The 21,137-nt window shown below is 46.0% G+C and overlaps 1 protein-coding gene across 1 annotated transcript; it reads right to left on the reverse strand.

Annotated features, from left to right (window-relative positions):
* Positions 1–696: 696 nt before the first annotated feature.
* On the reverse strand, positions 697–17,874 carry TICRR (TOPBP1 interacting checkpoint and replication regulator). The gene is made up of 22 exons (XM_069025388.1): positions 17,186–17,874; positions 16,351–16,636; positions 15,554–15,795; positions 15,047–15,290; positions 14,392–14,527; positions 13,526–13,668; positions 12,626–12,838; positions 11,823–11,971; positions 10,994–11,088; positions 10,541–10,634; positions 10,294–10,373; positions 9,732–9,968; positions 9,223–9,319; positions 8,930–9,002; positions 8,083–8,223; positions 7,502–7,592; positions 6,917–6,978; positions 5,949–6,104; positions 5,049–5,206; positions 2,585–4,847; positions 1,293–1,397; positions 697–1,154 (listed from the first exon to the last, which is right to left on the reverse strand). The coding sequence occupies exons 1-22, from the start codon at positions 17,831–17,833 to the stop codon at positions 1,036–1,038; spliced, it is 5,832 nt and encodes a 1,943-aa protein (XP_068881489.1). The 5' UTR covers positions 17,834–17,874; the 3' UTR covers positions 697–1,035.
* Positions 17,875–21,137: the final 3,263 nt, after the last annotated feature.

Genomic DNA, 21,137 nt, shown 5'->3' on the forward strand with positions numbered 1-21,137 from the left:
ACCTCACACCACCTTCATAGCTCTCCAATTCCTGTGCAGTCCGTAGACACAGTGGGGTGACTTCCCCAAGATCCTGCTAAGCACAAACAGATCACTATCCCAAGGGAAAAAAGTCACCACTTCCAATATTATGCACTATTTTAGCCCCTTGTAGGCTACATCTCAGGCACTGAACCACAGCTCCTGCTCTCTTCACGGGGTTAGAACACAAATGTGGCACGGGCAACTAAATCACTATTTAATCCATGACTCGGTTTGGTAAAGAGTAGTCTTGAAAATGACATCTCCACTTATTCCATCCAAGTTTTACTTCTCAAGGACACTTCCCCAGCCAATTCTCTCTTGCTTACTGCAAGTTTGCAGAAAAGGACAATGAAGTCATTCCATCAGCATCTGCTTATCCAGCCGTAGCCAGGAGCGGATACACCAAACCGTTCATGATCTACAAAGATGTTCCCAGTTAAATTATCTTCCCCTTTTCTGTACTCTTGGCACTCGGCTAATTAATTAATTCCCTTGTTATTTTCCCACTAAGCTGTGGCAAACTGGATGCAATTAACAGAGGGATCCATTTAGTATCAGGACAAGACACAGCAGGAGCACGCAGCTTGTTCTGTACCCATTTGCCTCCAGCATCCTCCTTCCTGCAGCCCCCATCCCTGAAGCCAAAGACAGATTTTGGATCAAGGGACACAATGAAGATTCATATCAGTTTATTTTACAAGAAAGCTGTAGAGAACTGACAATTCTCCCTCTTGACCTGGGAGAATTGAACCTTCACTGCAGAACTCATTCTAAGCTTCCACAAGGAGAAAGACCGAGCCAGGCTTTGAATGGATGGAGAGATGCTGCAAGTGATGTTTAAGAAACCATAAATTTTTAGAGTGGTCCTTATTTCTACTGCCATGTGCTTGCATCCAGTCTCCTACCAGCACAAGCCAGCTCCAGTCCAGCACCAAATACAGGTCTTTGTTAAAAGGTGTGTTGTACAGCTGGGATAATACAAAGTTTCCCATGCTATCCTGGCTCCAAACTTCAGCTGAGCAGCTTTTTCCGTGAGTAAGTCCTGCTAAGGGGATGCCTCCTGGAAACCATGATGTGGAATGGAGACAGCTCCTGGTTGGCAGTAATTTGGACAGCATCAGACTCCTCTTCTACAAAAACAGAAAGAATACATGAGAGCCACAATTTACCAGAGTTCACTGGTGATTCCAAGAAGCCAAATACCAAGTGGAGACAACAAGAACTGGAAGCTGCACTTCTCACTTAGTCCTTTCCTCACTTGTGCTTACCTTGGACACGCCTTCTCCGAGCTGGTGGTGGGGACAGCAGTGGAGACTGGGTCAGGGCTAGAAGGCTGCTGGCAGAAAGTCCTCTCTCCACGGGTGGTGTGGAGCCTGGAGAAGCACAGTGAGATGCTGCAGCAAAACCACTCAACTCATGTGCTAAGCCTCACACACAGCCTTTATGCTACCTCAAAACTGCCATCAATACAAGTGATATTTTATCTGAAGCAAACTCTAGGCTGGCACAGTGGGGTTTTGGCATTCAAGAAAGGTAAATGGCAGTCTGGAATCAGCTCTTAGCACATTTAATTTTCTTGGCTGGTTTTAGCAGAAAAGCACTTCACTTGTATTAAACACAGGTAATTCACATGTCCTGGAAGAAAACTATTATAACCACAATGATCTAGAAATATAAACACAAGGTCTGTAGGTACAGAATGCCTCTTACAGGACCATCTTGAGGCTAAACACTGCTATTATTTCATGTCCTGAATATGGATTAATGTTGCTTAAAGGTTTGGCCTTTTTTCCTGTGTTATAATGTTGAGTAAGACACTGTCTCTGTACACAGATCTTTCCTTGCAAGAGGAAAGACACCAAAGCTTAGTGCAATGACTACAGAACACCTGCCAAAGCCCCTGTGATTTCTACAACAATACTGGATTAAGTATTTGAAATTCACAAGGCCTGGTTTACAGAGCTGTTTCACCATGGTCAGCTGAATCGTCTGTACCCACAGCAAAAGCAACGAGGCAGCTTAAACCTATACACCTACTAATACAGCATTACTGCTAGCAAGGGAATCATTTCTGGTAGCCACTTTCAACGGGCCCACCACCACAGGCAGAGGCAACTGGAGCACCAATAAACACCAACATCCCCACAGGATTAACCCCACCAACACTCTAGTCTACACTGAAGCAGCCAAGCTTTCAACTTAAGACTGCTGGCGTCAGAGCTGGATGCTGGGCAGAAACAGCCAGTGGCATCTACACAAACCTGAACAAATCACCAGCTGGATGCCACTGGAATCCTCTCTCAAGTTCTCAAACTTTCCTTTTAGTTTCTCCAGCCTCCTGCTCTTTCATATTTCTCTGATATCTCTTCCATTATTAATACTCATATCCAGTCTGCCTCTCCACATAAGTATCTTCCATGTCATCTACAAACCATTCCCCTTTCACCTCATTCTCCCTCAGATAATTACACAGAAAACAACTGGGTTCTTGTTTTTGTCTAACCTCCACTTTTAACCACATCTGAATGTCAGTGGAGTGTCTTTCATGCTGCTTAATTACCTGACAAAAGGAAGACATCATCATCCCCCAGACAACTGTGCTGCTCCAGTGCTTTGAGAGCACATGCTCCTGGTTTCTCAGGTAGTACAGAGTCTGTCCTTGATTTGCTTCTGTTGCCCTCATCTGTGGAACAGTCAGTGAGATCCAAGCTGCACCTATCAGCACGTGATCTCTTGGCACCGTGACTCTCCTCCTTTTCTGGTGATAGGTAAGTAAAGACCCGCTTCCGAGATTTCAAGCCAAAAGTTCCCATGGCAGAGTCCTCATCAGCCCTCGGTTCAGAGTCACTAGGAGATGCCTGATCCTGGAGCCTGCAAATCCCTTCCAGTTCAAATTCCCCAAGAGCATTTGTTACTTTGCTGCTGCAGTGTTCCGAGATCCTCATTGTTCTCTCTCTGCCTGTTGACACCCATGTCCGTTCATCAGCATTCCTCTCGCTCTGACCACAGCTCCCGTTAGCAGTGCTGCCTGCTGCTCTCTTCCTCCGAGGCCAGTCATTGATGGCATCAGGAGTAGTCTTCCCCTTCTGCTTTGGAGAAGGTGTCTGGAGAACTCCTGCTTCCAAGGGAAATGGGGAGGTGACATTAGAGGCACAGCTTGTTGGGGTGTATGACTGGCATATGTACGTCTGTCCTGCACCTTTCCCAGGTGTACTGTGGAAAGAACGACAGCAGGACGGAGAAACACAGGCAGCTTCTAGTTTTCCTGGGTGCTTGCTGCACCAGGTCATAGCAAGATCACCGAAGGGGCTTTCTCCTCCCTTGAGTTTGCTGGCACTTGCTTCAGCTTGAACTTCCAACGATGAGCAAGAGCCAATTTTCTTAATGCGAAGCTTGGGCAGGCCCGAAGCTTGCATTTCAATTTCCACTTCGTACGTCGGTGGGCTGGCAGAAGGGAGTTTGCAACGACTTTCAGGAGTCGAGAATTTGGCTACAAAGGGAGGCTCTCCCATCCGTGCCGCAGCCTCCCGCTGCCTCCTGTCTGCAGTGCAGCGTAAGGAATAGGCAGGAGCAGACTTCTGCATAGGAGGCGACGTATTCAGGGCAAATCTGGAGCGTCTCTTGAGACTTGGAGCCTTCAGCCCCATATATTCTTCCCTCAGCACAGTTCTGGCTTCCAAGTCATCACTAACTGTTTGCAAATCACTTAGGAAGGACTCACAGGTGTTTGCACTGCAGTTCTCCCCCTTAACTGATGGCTCACAGTCTCTCTCAGCATTCTGTGAATGTTGCTGCCCTCCAGCAAAAGGCTTTGGAGACAAATGGTTTTCCAAGTCCTCCCCTGAAGGAGACTTTTGAGACACTCTATCCATCTGTTTGTTTTTCTCCAATACAGGGGTATTTTCAGACTGATGAAGCTGAAGGCTTTCAACAGAACAGTTACCACCAGTATCATGATGACTGTCCTTATTTTCTGAAAGCGTTGTACATTTAAGTGTGAGGCTCTCTCCTCTAGAACCTGGATCACGTGTGGCCAGCTTGGATGTGTGAAGCAGGGACCTCAGTGAAGTGCCTGGAGTCTTTTGAGAAAATGGTTTAGATGCACCAGACTCCCCAGCCTGCGTGTGGGAAGGAGAGCAGATTGTCTCAGTGATTGTGGAACTTTCACGGAGCGGAGAACTGCAGAAAGGCTCTGGCCTCGCAGAAAGCTGAGGTATTTCTGTACTCAGTGGGATGATACATAACTTTGAACCTGGATCTTCAAGTTTCCTGGGAGTCCTTTTAGGTGTTCGAGGTAACGGATCTGACTGCACCTGAACTTCGTTTGTGAGGATTTGCCTCCGAGCGCTACCTGGAGATGCTAATTTTGAGAGGTATCTCAAGGAACGTCTTGGAGTCTGAAGTTCTGTAAAACACCTTTCTTGGATGGCAGAGGGGGAAGAAGCAGCAGTTGGATTTGAATCTGTTGGAGGTAATATTGAGGCTTTAAGCACTGCGAACCCTTCACGTTTTGGTGTTTGCAAGCCAGACTCTTTGCAAGGAGGGGAAAGTGTTTGTGCTGCACAACAGTCCTCAGCAGTTACTTGCAGTAAGTGAACCCTCTTGCTGTCACTTAGCACAGATGGAGACTTGACCCTTTGTGAAGGATGAGAAAAGTACTTTCCCAAACACTTAGCTACAGTCTGCTTAGCTGCTGGACTTTTGCCAGGTGTCTTCTCCAGCTTCTGTGGCGTCCTGTGGACAATGCGAGGCGATCTCCTTGGGAGTTTACTGGCAGAATTCAGTGGCTTCTGGGCAAATTTATGAGGTGTTTTCCTAGGAGTCTGCAGGAGAAAATTAAATTAAAGAATCATGCTTGTTCTACTCCAGCAGTATCATCTACTCATCTTCATATTTACTTCCCAAGATTTGAAACACAAAAAACCCATTGGATTAGACTTAAAGAACACTACATTTAAGATGCATAGGTCTGACTAAACATTAATAGAAAACAAGGATGGGAAGAAAGAGGTAACTGTTTCTACCTGACATGAGGTGACCTCCTCTAAGTGTAAGGAATCTTTTCTTGTTCTCCTCCTTCCAGGTGAATGCTTCACTGCAGGACTACACATGTCAATGACTGCACCAAAGAAAAACCTCTTGGGAGTCTGGACAGGGGGGCTCTCTGAATGCTGGTTAAGGCCTATAATATGGAACAGTACAATTTAACTAATACAGAATAACGTGCCACAATTGTCTGAATCACATCAGATGTGTGGAAAAGTAGTGTAAAAAGCTCATATCCCTGGCATGTGCTTTTCTAGCCAAGTGTTAAAGCTTCATCAGAATTATTGTTATTTCCCATTACGAAATTAATATCCATCTGTAGGAAGAGTGCTCCAATGGTAAAAAAAAGGTACAAAATACCTCAGCCTCTTATTCTATTTATAGCTTGTAGCTTTAGATAATTCTGGTTCATGACTAAGGATTCTAATAAGTAGAATATAAAGAACTAAGTGTCACCATTTTTAGCTGATAATCCTACTGAGAAAGCCTGCAAAGAAGATCCCATCCGTCATTGCTTTATGCTGCCACAGAGTAGACTGAAAGTAAGCTATAGGATTTCTGTCCCATATTTTACAAGGATTTCACTGCATGTAAGGAATGCAGACTGACAATCAGTGGTATTCTGTTAGATGGGCCTGACTGGTTTGTTAAGTTGGCAGTGAATTCATCATAGAAATAGCTGCCTTACCATCCTCAAAATTCAGATTACCAATTAAAAAAAATAATTACTGAGGATGAATTTCTGTCTACAGAAGATATTACACGACAGCTCTTAGCTTCTTACAGTCTCTTGTAGAGCCAAATCAAATCAAACTCAGAGCTATCCATGCCAGCTTTTCAGATCAGCAGTATCAGTCTGCTCAAATCCCACTCAGTACCTTCTACATCCTGCAGTTTACAGCTCTCCTTTTCTTGTCTCTGGCAGAGGTGCTCTGAATTTTTTGAGCTGGGCTGTGTAGTGGAATAGAAAGCACCAGAGCAGGTCCTATTCAAAGACAGCTGTTTGATGCGTGGACTTCTTCTCAAACCTGCTTCTGCAAAGGCAAGGACATTGGAGATTGAGCCTTCTTTCCCCCTCAACAATGGGCACATCATCAGGAACAGTTCCCAACTGCAAGGAACATACTCTCAGAATAAACTTCTCTACAGATACCTATCTCACCCAGCAAGGCAAGCAGGTAAAGAAAAGCTTCAGTTTTCTTGAGAATTTGGAATATTTATGCATACCAATCTTCTTCTAAATTATGATGCCCCCTCCTCTCAGTCATGTTTACACTCATTCCTCTTTAGCAATTAAATGGAAAGGAATGCTAGAAAAGCCATGTTCAATGCAAGTTATATCCAGGTTAAAAGATGGGTTAATACTCTTGTCTCTTTTTACTACCAATTTAATTTTCCTGCTTGCCCAGACGTGCTGGCTTTTTGTTCCCTTCTGGGGATAAGGAACAGCAGTAGCCAACATAAGAGACACTCCCCAGAGCCAAGTGGCTGTCTGTTACAGCAGAAATCAGAGCAGGGTCACAGCACAACATGGTGAAGTTACATTAAAAATAAGCATGTGCTGGTTTGACAGTAATTATAGCAGCTCGGAATCTTGTTCACCTTTCAAGTCCTTCATGTTTTTTCATTTAACAGACTTACTATCTACCTCTCTTTCTTAACCTCTACTGTACAGAGCTGTTAAAGCAATGAGCAGCAAGTGGTTCTCTCAGAGGCAGCTGTGCTCCACCAACAGAACAGTACAACACTTTTGGGCTGATTTCTCATGAATTAGCTAAATCAAAGCACACTCGTTTTACGAGCTATGACACAGCCAAACCACCTTTAATGAAAAATCAGTGCTTACCATATATGGCCTTCTCTGGAGATTCTTCTACAACACCAGTGTCACAACCTGGATCAGAGGACCTTGAGAAACAACAGACATTTTGGGCTTAGCATACTGAGCACATTTACAGCAACACAACTTGCACAGAGGCTGAAAAGCAGTACTCTGTTCTACACCAATATATTGCTTTGTGGGCTACTCTAAGTGAGCAGTTAGTGAGCACTTTGCCTCCTATTAACATGTCATTAAGTATGGGTAGCTCCCTAGCTGTACAGGTAACAGTTCTACATGAAAGAAAATGCTACAATTCAGCCTGGAGTCCACAAGATACAGCAGGAACCTTTTCTGAAGAAGCCCTGGAATCAGCAACTCAACCCAAACAGAGATTAGCTGCAGGAATTAAAGCAGCCTGACTTACATGATGAAGCAAGCAGTATTTCCCCCACTTAAGCAGTGGCATTTAGCCTCCGCTGGTTCCCCTGCTGCCTTAAGTGAAGATGATCTTTGACCACAACGATACCTGATAATTCTGCTCATAGCCACTAATTAGACATCCATTAATTAGACACCCAATACTTACTGAAAAATTCAGAAGGAACTCACCGGCCTTTGATCTGCTTGTGTAGGAGTCTCCTGGACACCTGCTTATGTAGTGGTGTTTCTGCAACTCTCCTGGTGAGTAACTTGCGATGATCTAAAAATCATGCAAGATGTGTAACATCCCACAATTAATAAGCACTTGGAACAAATAAATAAATAAATACAGTTTCATGCAGGCTTCAGCTTAAGAATGACAGTCAATATTGAACCACTGTGCTGTCTCCCAGCACTCACAAGCTATCATTATTTCAGTCCAGTGTCTACGCCTCCTTCCCACTCCCTCAATATTATTAATAGTACCATGGCAGACACAGTTAACCTACTGAGATAACTTTCATTCTTCATCTTTATTTCACAGGTCCTTTTTCAACCAAGCATCTTAATTTTCTTTATATGTAAAGAGTTCAGTAAAAAACAGGTTTCAGTTTCAACACCATCACTATTCACTCCCCAAGCACCACAGCGATGACCTCCTCCTTTATTAAAAACAGATCCTAATTGTTTCATAGAACTAAGAATGCAAAAATATGAATTTTAGCAAAAGCTCTTCCACAACAATCTTACATGTGCAAGTCATATCCTACCTTTGCTGCCCTCACTGGTGCATTTGTATTTTAGGCCTTCCACAGCAGATACTGACTGGCTTCTAAGCATCTTTTTCAGCGACCTTTTTGATGGTGGAAGTATCTCTTCATTGAAGAGATTCCTCCTTACCTTTGTAACTTCTGTGAGGCAAGAAAAGCAAGAAAAAATCAGATTACAAGGAAAAGCAGAAGAAAAAAAAAAAGAAAGGAAGAAAAAAACCATACAAAGTTAATTTTGCCAGGCCACTAGGGATAGGAACAATTTACCAGCATGGAAAGACAACTTTTTAGAGGCTACAACGCTTTGAAAAGTTGTTTTTTCTGCTAGTGGAACATGTCCTTCTCTAAATCCATTCCAGCCTTCTCTCCTGAATTTCTATTATTTGCCTTATTGCAGCAATAAGCTACAAGCAGATGCCACAGCAGAAAAAGCAGACAGTCAGTGTGTCCCATGTGGAATATTAGGTGTACTACAAAATCTCAACCAAAGCACATCTTGGTTCAGAGAACACACGTGAGATTTATTTTTATTAAGTATTTGTGGGGATATATCCTATTTTCAGATACAGTTCATTCTTGTCCCCATTTTCTTTTCAGGACAGAGAAGACGGAAATAATTTCAAGAGTCAAGGTTTTCTTTTGAGGACAAAGAATTTAAGTTTTCTGTGTATGAGTACACAGAATATCGCGTATTTTTTTCCCCCTCAAAGTTTTTGCACAACTCAGCAAAACTTCCTTCAGATTTCCAGCATGCCTCAGCATAATTTCATCATGGCTCAGTAAAATTTACAGGGACAACATGTGCTGAAGATGCACCTTTCCATGAACAAGCCAGAAGTCAATATACCTTGCACTGCCTCTTTCTGCAACAAAGGCATCTGCTGGGACTTCTCAGTGGCAAGGTAAGAATGCAAGTTCTCCTGAAACAAATGAGAAATCAGCCTCAGCAGCAGTGCAATGTTATGTTTAAGTATGAATATTAACTGTAAGCTCTGAACCACACATTATTTCAGTTTCTCCTTTGAAACAATTTTATCTCTGTACAGCTGCTACAGGGCACACTTACTAAGGGAATACAGAGCAAGAGTTTTTGCAGTCAAGCATCACAACTCATACACAATCCTTCTGGAAGAGTTTTACCTTTCTGATGGGATTCTTGGCTACCTTGGGAATCTCAATTTGACGCAAGTTCTGTGGTGCTTCTGTCATGCTCCTGTGTCTGGCTAACACATTATTCCTTTGGAAGACAGACAAACGTTAAAATAAGATCAGAAGCACAGGTATCAACCTACTGACAATTAAATTCGGGTTTGACTCGAGACATAGGAAGTGTTTACCTACATTGAAATTGCAAACTGCATTGATAACTCACTTACTATACTAAGATATGACTTGCAATATAAAAAGCTATTCCTATCTAAGGTTGGTATTGGAACTCATTCACAATTTGCTAATACGAACACAGAATCCCCAACACAGATCTCCAGTAAATCACTTTTAACAATATAGGTCAGCTACTGCACACCATAACATGCTTTTCCTCTCATGGACAATGCTCCTGAACTCTATTTTTGCATAAGATACAAATAGAGAACCAAGACTGTATTTTTATAGCCAACAAAAAGCTGCCTCCTGTTTGGAATTATTACCTTCTCTTTTTGGCAGATCTGGTGCGCAGCTCCTCCAGCTGATCACTCTCACTGCAAACAGCACTGGGAGTTAAGACAGATGATAAAGAGGGTGGAAGGCCTGGAGATTTGCTATCCAGAGTCATGGAGTCATCACTGAAGAAGTCTGAAGGCAGCACAGATGCCAGCTTCGGAGGTATTTGTGTACCAAGACCATAATAAATATCTCCAAGGGTCTTCGGTATAGAATTCATATACCTGGAGCATCAGAGAGAACCCACATCAAATACACTCCTCCTCAAAACTGTTGGTGTTTCAATCCTAAGGTTTGAGCTAAATCCTTGTTCTTACATGTCAATTTAAAAACAAACAACAAACTGAATATCAACTGGGTTTTTTAATTAGTTTACTTGCTTATCAGCTACTTTTTCTTTAATCAAAATATAACAAACAGAACACATGTAAATTTCTGGGTATTACAAAGATGCAGTAACCAAAGCTATTGATTGCTGTCTACTCACAGACAACATCCAACCCAAACCACAGTCCCCAGCAACACGTTAAGTCATGCTAAAGAACTTACAATTCTAATATTTCCTCTAGAAACTTTGTAAGATAGGCTGGGTCTTCAGTCAGACATAAAATGCGCAGCATATCTGTCATCTGGAAGAGAAAGTCAGGTGGGAAAATGGATTAAGGTGTGACAGCTGCAGCACCAGGTATTTTAGCAAAGAATATAAAGTGTTAGTGTAAAATCAAAGGAAAAGCAGGTTCCAGGTCTGCATTTCCAGTGCCATGCAGAAACACAACCTGGTTTATCCTTTACTTGCCTCTTCTAACAGCTGCTCCATTTCCTCAGCGTTGCTTTGCAGCAAAGGGCACTGAAGGCACAACTCAAGGCGCAAAAATACCTGAAGTCGGCACCTAAGAAAACAAGTAATTATCCACCACCTCTTTTTCTAATGGGAACAGCATATTTACTGCAAAAGGTGTGCTCAAAAAAAGCAATGGGAAGGGAAGTGGTTCCTTTTGACAGCAAAATTTAGTTAGCATTTCATTTTGGTGGCAAGGGAGATGTCTCATTCCAGATACAGGCTGCAGTGCTTATCACGCAGCATGGGTATATTTGCATTTAATGAAACGGTTTTACTGCAACCAGAGATTCTCCTTGAAACATGTGCCCCATGAAAATACTTTCCCAGTTGTACAAAAAAGCCACCATTAAAAACTGCTAACCAACTCCACAGTATCTCAGAAGCTGAAGTAAATACAGTGTCCCATACTCTCTGACTTTGGTCTCCTTCTGTGCGCCATGCTGTTGTCTGAGCATTTTGCTGGTCTTCAGGAGATGGTTTCTGACTCTTTCCACACAGGCCACCTGCAGACACATAATGACAGCAAGAACTTCAACTCTGTTCCCTGTCTGAAGGGCAGGTTCCTCCCTTGTCCCCCAGTTATCCCCCCAACCCAATACACTCTTTTGGATGTAGTTCAGTTTCTCCTTTTCTTTCAAGGAAAGGAATTACTTTTCAGTAGCACAGTTATGATGAGACAGAACAGCTTAGAGCTTGAAATCACAGAGGTTTCTTGCTCGTAGCTTCAGGCCTTCTTCACTCTGGATTTGTCTCTCACGGTATTTTTGTTCAATTAATCACAGGTTTACCAGTTTTGGTTTCAGATTGTTGTAAGCCTGTAAATAGTGCTAAAGATTGTAAGAAATACCTTGAACGATTTCCCTTTGCTGGCAAAGCCAGGCCTAGATTTGCCATGTAATGGAAAAACAAAAGATGCACCTTCTTTAAAATACAGTTTGCAAGAATGTATTTTTAAAAATACTGTCTTTGAAATTAGAATTTTTAAGGAGGCCAATATAAAGAAAAGACATCTTGCAACCTTTAGCAAAGTTGTAAACTGATAACTGAACTGGATTTTCCTACGTTCTTTACAACCATCCACAGTTTTTCACTATTGAGTCCTCACAGATAGAAGCAGTCAGTGATCAGGGTGCAACTGCACATAAAACTTCAGAGAACATGAAGGAAAGGTAGCCCAAAACAGTAAAAATTCTGACTTCCAGATCAGTAACAACCTTGCTCACACGCTCTTACCTACCTCTTTCTCTTTGGCATCTTGTATTTTCAAGAACCTTTTAATGGCCATGATCATATTCTGGGCATACACAGGTGAGGGAATTCCCTCAGCAACAGCCTTCTGGTAGCTCGCAGTGAGGTGGGACTGCAGCTCCTCCTCTGTTTGGAAGTCTGCAAGGAAATGGCCTACATTAACTAAATGCCTGTTCCCCACACCTCACCGATAAAATACTCACCCCAGCTGAAGTGGGGAACAGAGGAAGTAATAAGAAATGTTTTCTCCAGCAAGGATGCATCCAGACCACAGAACACTAACAGAAGCAGTCCCAGGTCCAGGCCCTTGACATACTACAAGCTAAATCAATCCTATAATCAACAAAGTTAGCTTAGGGTCAGCAAACTTTTAGGCTACTGTAGCAGTCAAATGCCCTTTATTTCCACCTAATCAGTAAACAGGACTGCATTTCCAGTTACACGTTGATGGGTGCTTCCCTCTATTTTTTTTGGTTAAAAAAATAAAAAAGTATAATCCTTACTGCTTTTTTCAGATGGATACAAGGCAAGAAACTAACCCCAGAAGCAGCTGTAACACTAGTTTGTAAAGAGACAGAAACTAAATGGGGGAAAGACGGGAAAAAAATGTCTACTGTTTGCCATGCTGAAGATACAGAAACCCAAACAATGATCTGCTCCTTGGCACTGAATACTCCATTATTATCCTCTGCTCTCCCTTCCATAAAAATCCTGCATGGATTCCTATGTCAGGATATCAAGAGTTCATATGGGATGTATCAAGACAGAAAGATAACAGGACTTAACACACACCAATTGATATTTTAAGTGCCTTTTCCTTTCCTTCCACCTTTTCATCCAATCTTTTTGCTGAAAGCTTCTGTGGAACCCTCTCATTCACTGCTGGTGGCACAGCATCAGGTTGAAACTTCTGAGCTTTTACATTCAGTCTTGCTACATTGAGCATCTGCAGGGATCTGGACATGGTCTTCATCTTCTGCCTGACTGGAGTTCGGGGAACTCCACCTGCAATGCCACAAAAAAGTGTTCTACCATCAGGCATGCTGGGACAGGAACTCCATTCAAGGTAGAGCACAACACTAAACTCTGTGTAACTGTGAAGTGAAATTAGTAACCTCCTAGAGGAAAGCGTGGCCCAAAAGGTTCACATTTCTTCATGAAATGAGCATACAGGCAGCACAGTAGGCAGCTGCTTCTCCAAATAAAAAGCAGGTGCACATTGCTCTGCATAAGAACTTAGGTAGATTTAATCAAATTTATATATATAGGAAGCGATCTTATGTCACAGAAATAGAAACAGCTGACAGAGTAGGACTTGCAGATACATGAGGCTAGGGTAAAGTCAACTATGGTTAGTGTAGAGAAATGCAATGATTAAACTCTTCTAGAAGAAGGTGTTCTATTTCTCTAATTAGAACAAAATTGAGAGGTTGCAATATTTACTAGCAGTTGTAGCAGTCCCTGTTTCAACAGCTAATTAAACTGCATGCTGCTTTTAACAGCTTTGTCAGTCCCTGCACAGCCTTGAATTACAGTAATTCAAGTTCTACTATAGGACAAACCTAATACTTAGTAGATAAATGAGAGTGTCCCTAAATAAAATAATCTAAAGCATGCTACTACTTAACTCTCTGCAGTTCATGCATTATCTTTTTTTGACAACATGCACTTATAATCCCCAAGTATACATACGTCTTCTTTTGTTATTTCCTGGTCCAGCTGCAGCAGAAGTTTCACTGAATTTTCTCTGGTACAGCTCAGATAGACTTTCTGAGAGCTCCACATCAGATTGGTCTGCATCATCCTTCCTGTTAGCACAAGGAGCCTGCAGGAGCCTACATGAAAGAACACTACAGTTATCAAAAAAAGGTGGGAATAGGAGGCATATCCCTTCTTCCCTGTGGACAGAAACAAGGTTTTTCTAGGTTCCACTCTGCAGCAATATAATGCAAGTAGCACACACTCGTAACTCTTCCAGCACCTGTTCCCCAACACACTTAGGAGATGCAAAAAACCCAAAGCACCCTCTTAGAAGGGTCACGGCAAGCTGGAAACAAGCATTACATTAATGTACAATGGATATGGCACTGACTTGTACCACAAAACTAAATCAGCAGCTTTGTGCTTTCTAAACCACCCTGCATTAGGCTCTCTTGTTTCACTCAGCAAGCTCTTTGAAGAAAGCAAGCTCATTCATTCCAAATAAATACCAACTGTGAGAACACAACCACATCTTCAGTATCTTGCACTGGATCTTACCATGCCATAAAAGCTCAAGTCTGTAATTTCCCAAAAAGCTTAAGGTCATTTTAAGTGACCTGTGTAACTCCTGAAACTACCAAGATTTTGATCCACACAAACTGATATCCAAAACAACCTGTTCCCAGTTTCTTTTGCCTATACACCAAGATTTAAGCCAACAGTAAACTGAGTACAGAAATAAAAGCACTACTAATTAAGAGCACTTAATTACAGAACTCTAAGCAACGCTACAGCCATACTCCCTTAACTGGAAGCAGAAATCCTTGATTACTACTCAGAGACATTCAGAAAAATACCTGAATGACTCCATCAGATCTGAGCTTGCTCCACAAGCATTTGATGCAGGATACCACGCTTCCAGCACTGAAGGATGCCAGCCCCCTGTGTGGGACAGTTCCCGCTGGACCCACTCTGGCACTGGAGTTTCTTCTCCTGTAAGCAGACACAGACATACATAACAATTAGAAAAGCTGAACTAAGTGGCAGAAGGTCCCAGGCTTCAGAGAGGCTCTAAAGCAGAGGTTCCCAAACCTTTGATCCTGGAAAGGCATTTGCACAGCTAACACATCAGAAGATGAAAGAGTCACTCGAACACAAACCACACAAGTAAAAGCAGCCTTCTTGCTGCAGTCCCATCCAAAGGCTTTCCTGGCCAGGGATAGCCCACGTGACACATTTTAGGAAGCCTCCTTCTGAAAACATGGCCCCAGGCATATGTAGCTGTGCTTTAGCTGCAAGCTAATGGAAACTAACACTCTGCCAGAAAGCAGAAAGCTACACCCCTGCAGATTTCTTTCTGCATCACATCACAAGGCCTCAGCTACAGATGACACAATGAAAAAGTCCCAAAAATGAGACCCCTCAAGGACAAAATCATTAACCTTAGATTTTTTCCACTGCAGATCTGGAGATGATCAAAAGATGGCAAGTTTTACATTTCCTGACACCTACCCAGACTGGCCAGAGAATCTTCCACTGACATGTCAATTTTACTCAACACACTATTCACAATCTCTGGCAGGTGAGTAGCACAGTCTTGGGAAGAGTCTTCCACTACAGCTCTTTCAAGGCTGCATCCCTGAATTTCAGCAGTCTTCTCAGGACCAAGCACAGTCAGAACTGCAGTATCCTCAGAAAGTGGTGACAAAACAGCAGTGCAGGGGCACCACGTTTTAGACACAGATACCTCAGCAACCTGCATTTTAAAAGAAAAAGAAAGGGGAAAAGAGAAGAGTTTACATTATCTGGAAATACAGAGCCCTAAGGAGCACAGATACTTTACAAGCAGGTTGTAGAGTCACACGATCTCAGAGAAAATGTTCTGAATTTAGCTTCAAATGAACAACTTGCAGTGCAGCTTTTATTACTATTATTGTCTTCCCAACATGATACTGCCACCCTTTTTGTCACAGCTCATTTCAGAGCAGATATTAGTTTAAGGCAAAGAGGAAGATTTACCATGTGCAATCCTTCAGCCACTAGACTCCTCAACAGCTGATGAAACAGAGATGTGTTACACTCTCCCTGCTCAGCCTGTGAGCTCTGCAGTATCCAGCTCTCTGTGAGGAAGTGGCCAGCCTGTGCCAAGCTCCAACCTGTCAAGCTTCCTTTCAGGAAGATGCTGACTGGACACTGCAGGTGTCTTTGGCTCATAGCAAGAGGTTCCAGGATCACGGCACAGCTTTCCTGCTTCTTCCCTCCTGTGCAAGGATAGGATAAAAACAAAGTCTGAAAGCAAGTAAAAAAGGTTTTTCCATCTAGGTGAAGAGACAAGTTCAATGTAAAAAAGTGAGCTCCAAGATTAAACGAGGAACATACTCTGCAGTAAGTGTGTTACAGAACTGACCTCCTTCCCAAGCTCTCAAGGAGCTGAGTGCATGGAAGGACCACTAAAGAAAGACCCCACCCACACTGCATGCTGCTTTAAAGCTGATCTCTTTTATTTTGAAGGGGCTTTTAATCTGTGGGGTTTTTTAGCTAAACTGAATAATCGTATGGAAAAAAGGGAGTACACCTCTAAGGTGGGACCAGCAAAGAGCTCTTCATCCAAACTTCTAGAAGCATGGAAAACTGAAGAGGCTAGATCGGAAATAGAGCACAAGCAGAACTTTAACAAAAAAAAACCACCTAGGCTTTTAAAGATCTGAAATTACTTCTATACATACTATTCAAAGGGAAGCTCATCAAGGACCCTGCATGAAAGATCAGTTACTATCATACATATCTATATTTTTCTTTCATTTTTTTTTTATTACCAGGCATGCTGAGAAACAACGTTCCTTCTTGCTGGGGAAACACTGATCGATACACGGATGGCCTCGAGAACAAGCAGTTCAAAGTCGCATCCAGAGGCAGAAGCGTGGTCCAAGGCACAGCCTGTGGCACTGGGAACCCGGAGTCCCCAAGGAAGCCAGGAGCAACATCTGCCCTAGGGTGACTCAAACAGTGCACCAAGGTTTCAGCTGGCAAAATGGTGCCTCCCATCTGACAAATCACTTCGAACATTGTCCAGTAGCCACCATGATCCGGGCATTCGATCAGCTGAAATAAAAGTAACAGAGAGGTCTCAAGTTAAGGTTGGCAGTGAGAGAACTTCCACGTAAACAAATAAAGACTGCACGTTTTCAGAAAAGCTGGTATATGAAACATATCCAAAGCATCTAAACACGGTGCTTTCTGGCAGTTTTTATGGACTTTATCAGCCTTCACAGGAACCTAACAAAGTTTATACTATTCCCAATGATTTAAAAGCTAGCAATATTTTCAAGCTTTTTTTTTTTTAAAATCTGGTGTCTACACACCTGAACTATCAGGCTGCTCATCTGCAATTCTGAACAGCTGTAACACCCCCCTGACTCAAAGCACAAGACATCCCATCAATAAACACTGCACAGCTACTCCACTGCAGATGTATCTCAGCCTGCACGTGGATGATTCCGTTCCAGATTTCAGTCCCTTGCTGAAGATTGTGTGGCAGTAAGCGAACCTTGGCGCGGTTCCCTACCACCCGAAGATTACTTATGCCAGAAAGTAGCGTGGCATATCCCGCTAGTGCTCCCAGCTGAAAGCTGTGCGGTGTAACCTCGTTACCTGAGCCCAGTCGGCAGTGTCCACCCAGAACAGGGTGATTTTCTGCTCCGCAAGCAACTCCTGGACACTCTTGGGCAGGAGTTTCTCCGCCAGCTCCTGCGCCGTGGGCGGCTCTCCAGGGGAGGAGGGGGCATCGTTCCCCGACACGAACTGCCGGAGCTCCCTCCGCGAGTGCGGGCAGGGGGAGAAAAGGAACACGGCGTTCACGAAGCCCTCGGGCGGCGCCTCCGGGGGCTCTCGGGCAGCCAGCCCCGTCCTGCGGCTCCTGCGGGGCGGCTTGGCGGGGGACGCGATCTCCGGGCGGTCCCACTGGAAGTCGAGCAGCGTCTCCTTGAGCCCGCTGTGCGTGAGGGCAGCGCGCGGCGCGGGGCCGGGCAAGGCGGCGGGGGCCCGTGCCCCGAGCCGCTCCGCCAGCTCCTCCTCGAACCGCTCCCAGGCGCGGGGCCCCGGCGGGCGGAACCCGCCGCCCCGCGAGGCGCCGCCGCGGCCGCCGAGCGAGTCGAAGAAGCGGAAGGCCCAGCGGAGGCGGGAGAGGCCGAAGCGGCAGCCCAGGAGGGTGAGAAGGCGCAGGGCGCCGCGCTGGAGCCGCTCGCGGCGCGCGGGGCCGGCGGTGTCCAGCAGGAACACGGCGCTGTGCGAGCACGACATGGCGCGGCCTCCTCACGCCGCCGCCGCCATCGCCCGCCCGGTGCGGCCGCTCGCGCCCTCGCCTCGCGCGCGCCCCCATTGGCTGCCGCCGAGCGCCCGCCACGCCCACTTCCCCGCGCCTCCCTCTCCCATTGGCGGAGAGCGGAGAGCCGGAGGGCGGAGCCGCGCGGCGGCGAGCGGGGAGCTCGGCGCTGATTGGCCGGCCGCGCGGCGAGCGCAGCCATCCCATTGGCGGGGACCGGAGACGGGGCGGGGGGGGGGGCGGGGCCAGCGCGCGGACCGAGCCGATTGGCCGCCGCCACCGGTTTAAAATTTAAAGCCGGCGGGGCGCGCGTAGCGGTGACGTCACCGAGTGCTAGGGTATGACGTCACCGGGGCGGGCGGGGACACCCCGCGGAGCGAGCGGCCGTGGCAGCGCTCGCCGGGCACCGGCCGCGACCCCGGGGCCGAGCCCCGGCCCGATCCTGCCCACCCTGCACCCGGGCAGGCTGCTCTGGTGCCGCTGGAGGTCTGCGTCTGTCCGCGCACCGGCACCTCCCCATCCCCGCTACCGCCCGCGGGCAGGAGGGACGGGGACAGCGGCAGACAGAGCCTGGCTGGAGGGTCCTGCCGATACGGCATCCTCTTCCCCGAGCCTCCCTGGAGGGCAGCAAAGACAGCCCAGGGCCTGTATGGATGAAATTCAAATTCAGATTACATATTAGAAAAAAAAAAAAATGCAGTGTTCGGGTGGTCAGGCATTGAAACAGGTTGCTCAGAGAAGTGGTGGAGAGAGCATCCCCGGAGGTGTTCAAGAGGCATCTGGGTCTGACGCTGGGTGGTGTGGTTTAGGGGTTACAGTGATGGTTGGACTTGATCGTAAAGGTCTCTGCAACCCTGATGGTTCTATGAAAAAGTGTAGGGCCAGGGCACCCGGACAGGGGCTGACACTTGTGGAGGACAAAGACCCTGGGTTGTTATCAGCTGCTCTGGCCAGGATCATCTCCTCCCTGCAGGGCTTGAAGCACATCTTGCCCCATGGTGTCAGTGGTTAAGGTGTGATCACACTGGGTAAGGGCAGAAGAATCCCCAAAGAGCAGAGCCACCCAGCTGCCCGCTCCACCCTCGCCTCCAGAGCTTGAATGCCCCAGCCCAAACCAGTGTCACCAGCAGCCAGTCATATTTATAAAGCAACAAAGACAAGCGGGCACTAAACTGCCCATTTGGCTCTGCTGGTGACTGTGAACACAAGTGGGTTTAATGGGCTGGAACACGAGGAGCTGATCCACTCGGGTGGGCAGGAGTAACCTGCCACCAAGAGCAGGAGAAGGACAACAGCTCTCCCTGGGTGAAAGTGCAGAGGGCAGCCTGCAGCCTTGGGGATGTGGGCTCCCTGGGGAGCCGCGGGTCCCTTCTCCCGCCTGAGGGTTGACATCTTGTGCTGCTTGCCAAGTATATCACTGCTGTCTGAGCCCTGAAGAAGAGCCAACCACACCATGTCACTGCCATTGTCCAGCCACTGGCATCTGTCCCAGCAGCCCGCTGAGGACACTTAGCAGAGTGTGACCAAAACCTGCCTTATCACAGTCCACCTGGGACCAGAAACAAACTCAGGGCAAAGGGGAGTTTCCCAGCAAAGTCTGACAGCTTCCAACACAGGAACTGCTGCTGGCTACTTGAACCCTTTCTCCTTTCCTGCCCACTACAGTGTATTTGTTCTAGAAGCCTGTCCAGCTCTTGGGAAAGCCAGCAGAGGTGTTGGCTGAGCCCAGGTGATGGTGTTTCCCGGTGTGACAGCCAGAGTTGCTCACACCTCTGCTTCTTGTGCTGTCCCGTGTTTGTGCTGCTTACAGAGACATTTGCCCTCTCTGCCTGCTCCACAAGGACACTGACTTCCTTCTCAAACAGTCCTTGGGTTCTTTCTGGACAATCATTTACTTGCTGATAAATGCTGTTTCTTAGGAAGAAGGAGAGGGCGCAAGGAAAACCATTTGTAACTTTGGCTCACATGTGGTTGACACTTTGATCCAGATAGGATTTTTTTAAACTTAAAAAAGTCTCGCTTTATTTCATCCTGTTTCCAGCATTTATCTCCAAGGGATACTTAATGGTGGGGGCTAAAAAAAAAGGCTGAGAAAGCCCAGACTTAAGTGAATTTGTTTGATCTCCCCTCATACCACCACTCTGTCCTGCCCCAGTGGAAAGTTTGTTTGCCTTTCTGCTGAGCCAGCCCCCAAAAAAAAAAGTTTTGTTTTGTATTGACTCAGATGCTTTGCTTTCAGGTCACTCCTCAAGGACCTGCACAAGCAACAAGTCATCTTTGATACTGGGCAGTGCCCAGGTCTCCCTTGTGCTGCATGAAGGCTTCCAAACCTCCCCATATCCTCATTCTCCAGTGCCCTCTCCACCCCGTGTGCCCCAAGGCTACTGGTAGTGGCTGCTTTGACCACTAATTCTGGGGAGCACCCATTCCCTCCTATCCAGGGTGAAGCTGCCCCAAGGCCTCCTGGCAGGAGAGAGGGATTTCTGTGTGCTTTTGATTTTGTTTCTACATCTTTCAAATATTTTTAGTGCTCATAAAAGTGAGAAACTGGGAGAGACCCAGCTGGGACCAGTACTGTACAACCCTCACCCAAGGCACCTAAGACCTGCCCACTGCCAGGCCTAGTCCCACACCTCTTAAGCAGAAAGGCAAATGTTCTTTCTCCCCCAGCATCATCCCAGTGATTTTTTGGGGAAACCTTGCAACTCTTGGGTGCTGGATGTGATGAGTGAAATTCTGTGGTGGAGCAAGCTCACACCAGCCTGGAGTTTCCAACAGGACATTTAAGCACCTTGGTATTCATGACTGGGGCATGGTGAAACCTGCCCTGTGTGTCCTACCACACAGTTGGGTATCTTGTAGGGTGGATGCAATGGTGGTCTGACCCATCACAGGAAGTGCTCTTGCCAGCACTGCTGCAGACAGGTGCTGGCACAGCCCCATCAGCCTTCCCAGTGTTATCCTGGCCCTCAGGAGGAGCCTGAAGAGAAGCTGGTCCCTTAACGGGCTCTCACGGCATGGACAGCCAGCAGAGCATGCCAGCCATGATGGGACTGCAGTGACAAAGTGCTGATCTGCGGGTTGATAAGGAGGGGCAGCGCCAGGCAGTGCAACAAAGTGAGCCTATCAGGCCAGCAGAAAAACCATTAGCCTTTGTTCCTGGCCTCCACACATGGGGAGAGGGGCTGGGGACAGCAGGAGGGGCAGAACTGCTGCCTCTTGGGGCTGCACAAGGGCTTTGCAAGCTGCTTTTCTGCACACCCTGCCATTTCAGTGATGTGC

The sequence above is a fragment of the Aphelocoma coerulescens genome, chromosome 10 (assembly GCF_041296385.1).
Source record: "Aphelocoma coerulescens isolate FSJ_1873_10779 chromosome 10, UR_Acoe_1.0, whole genome shotgun sequence".
Lineage (NCBI taxonomy): Eukaryota > Metazoa > Chordata > Aves > Passeriformes > Corvidae > Aphelocoma > Aphelocoma coerulescens.

Coding starts and splice junctions, on each gene's coding strand:
- TICRR (XM_069025388.1), bottom strand. CDS start 17,833: ATGTCGTGCTCGCACAGCGCCGTGTTCCTGCTGGACACCGCCGGCCCC. Junction 9,320..9,731: donor AGATCTGCCAAAAAGAGAAG/GTAATAATTCCA, acceptor TGTCTTCCAAAG/GAATAATGTGTTAGCCAGAC. Junction 4,848..5,048: donor AGGAGGTCACCTCATGTCAG/GTAGAAACAGTT, acceptor TTTCTCCTGCAG/ACTCCTAGGAAAACACCTCA.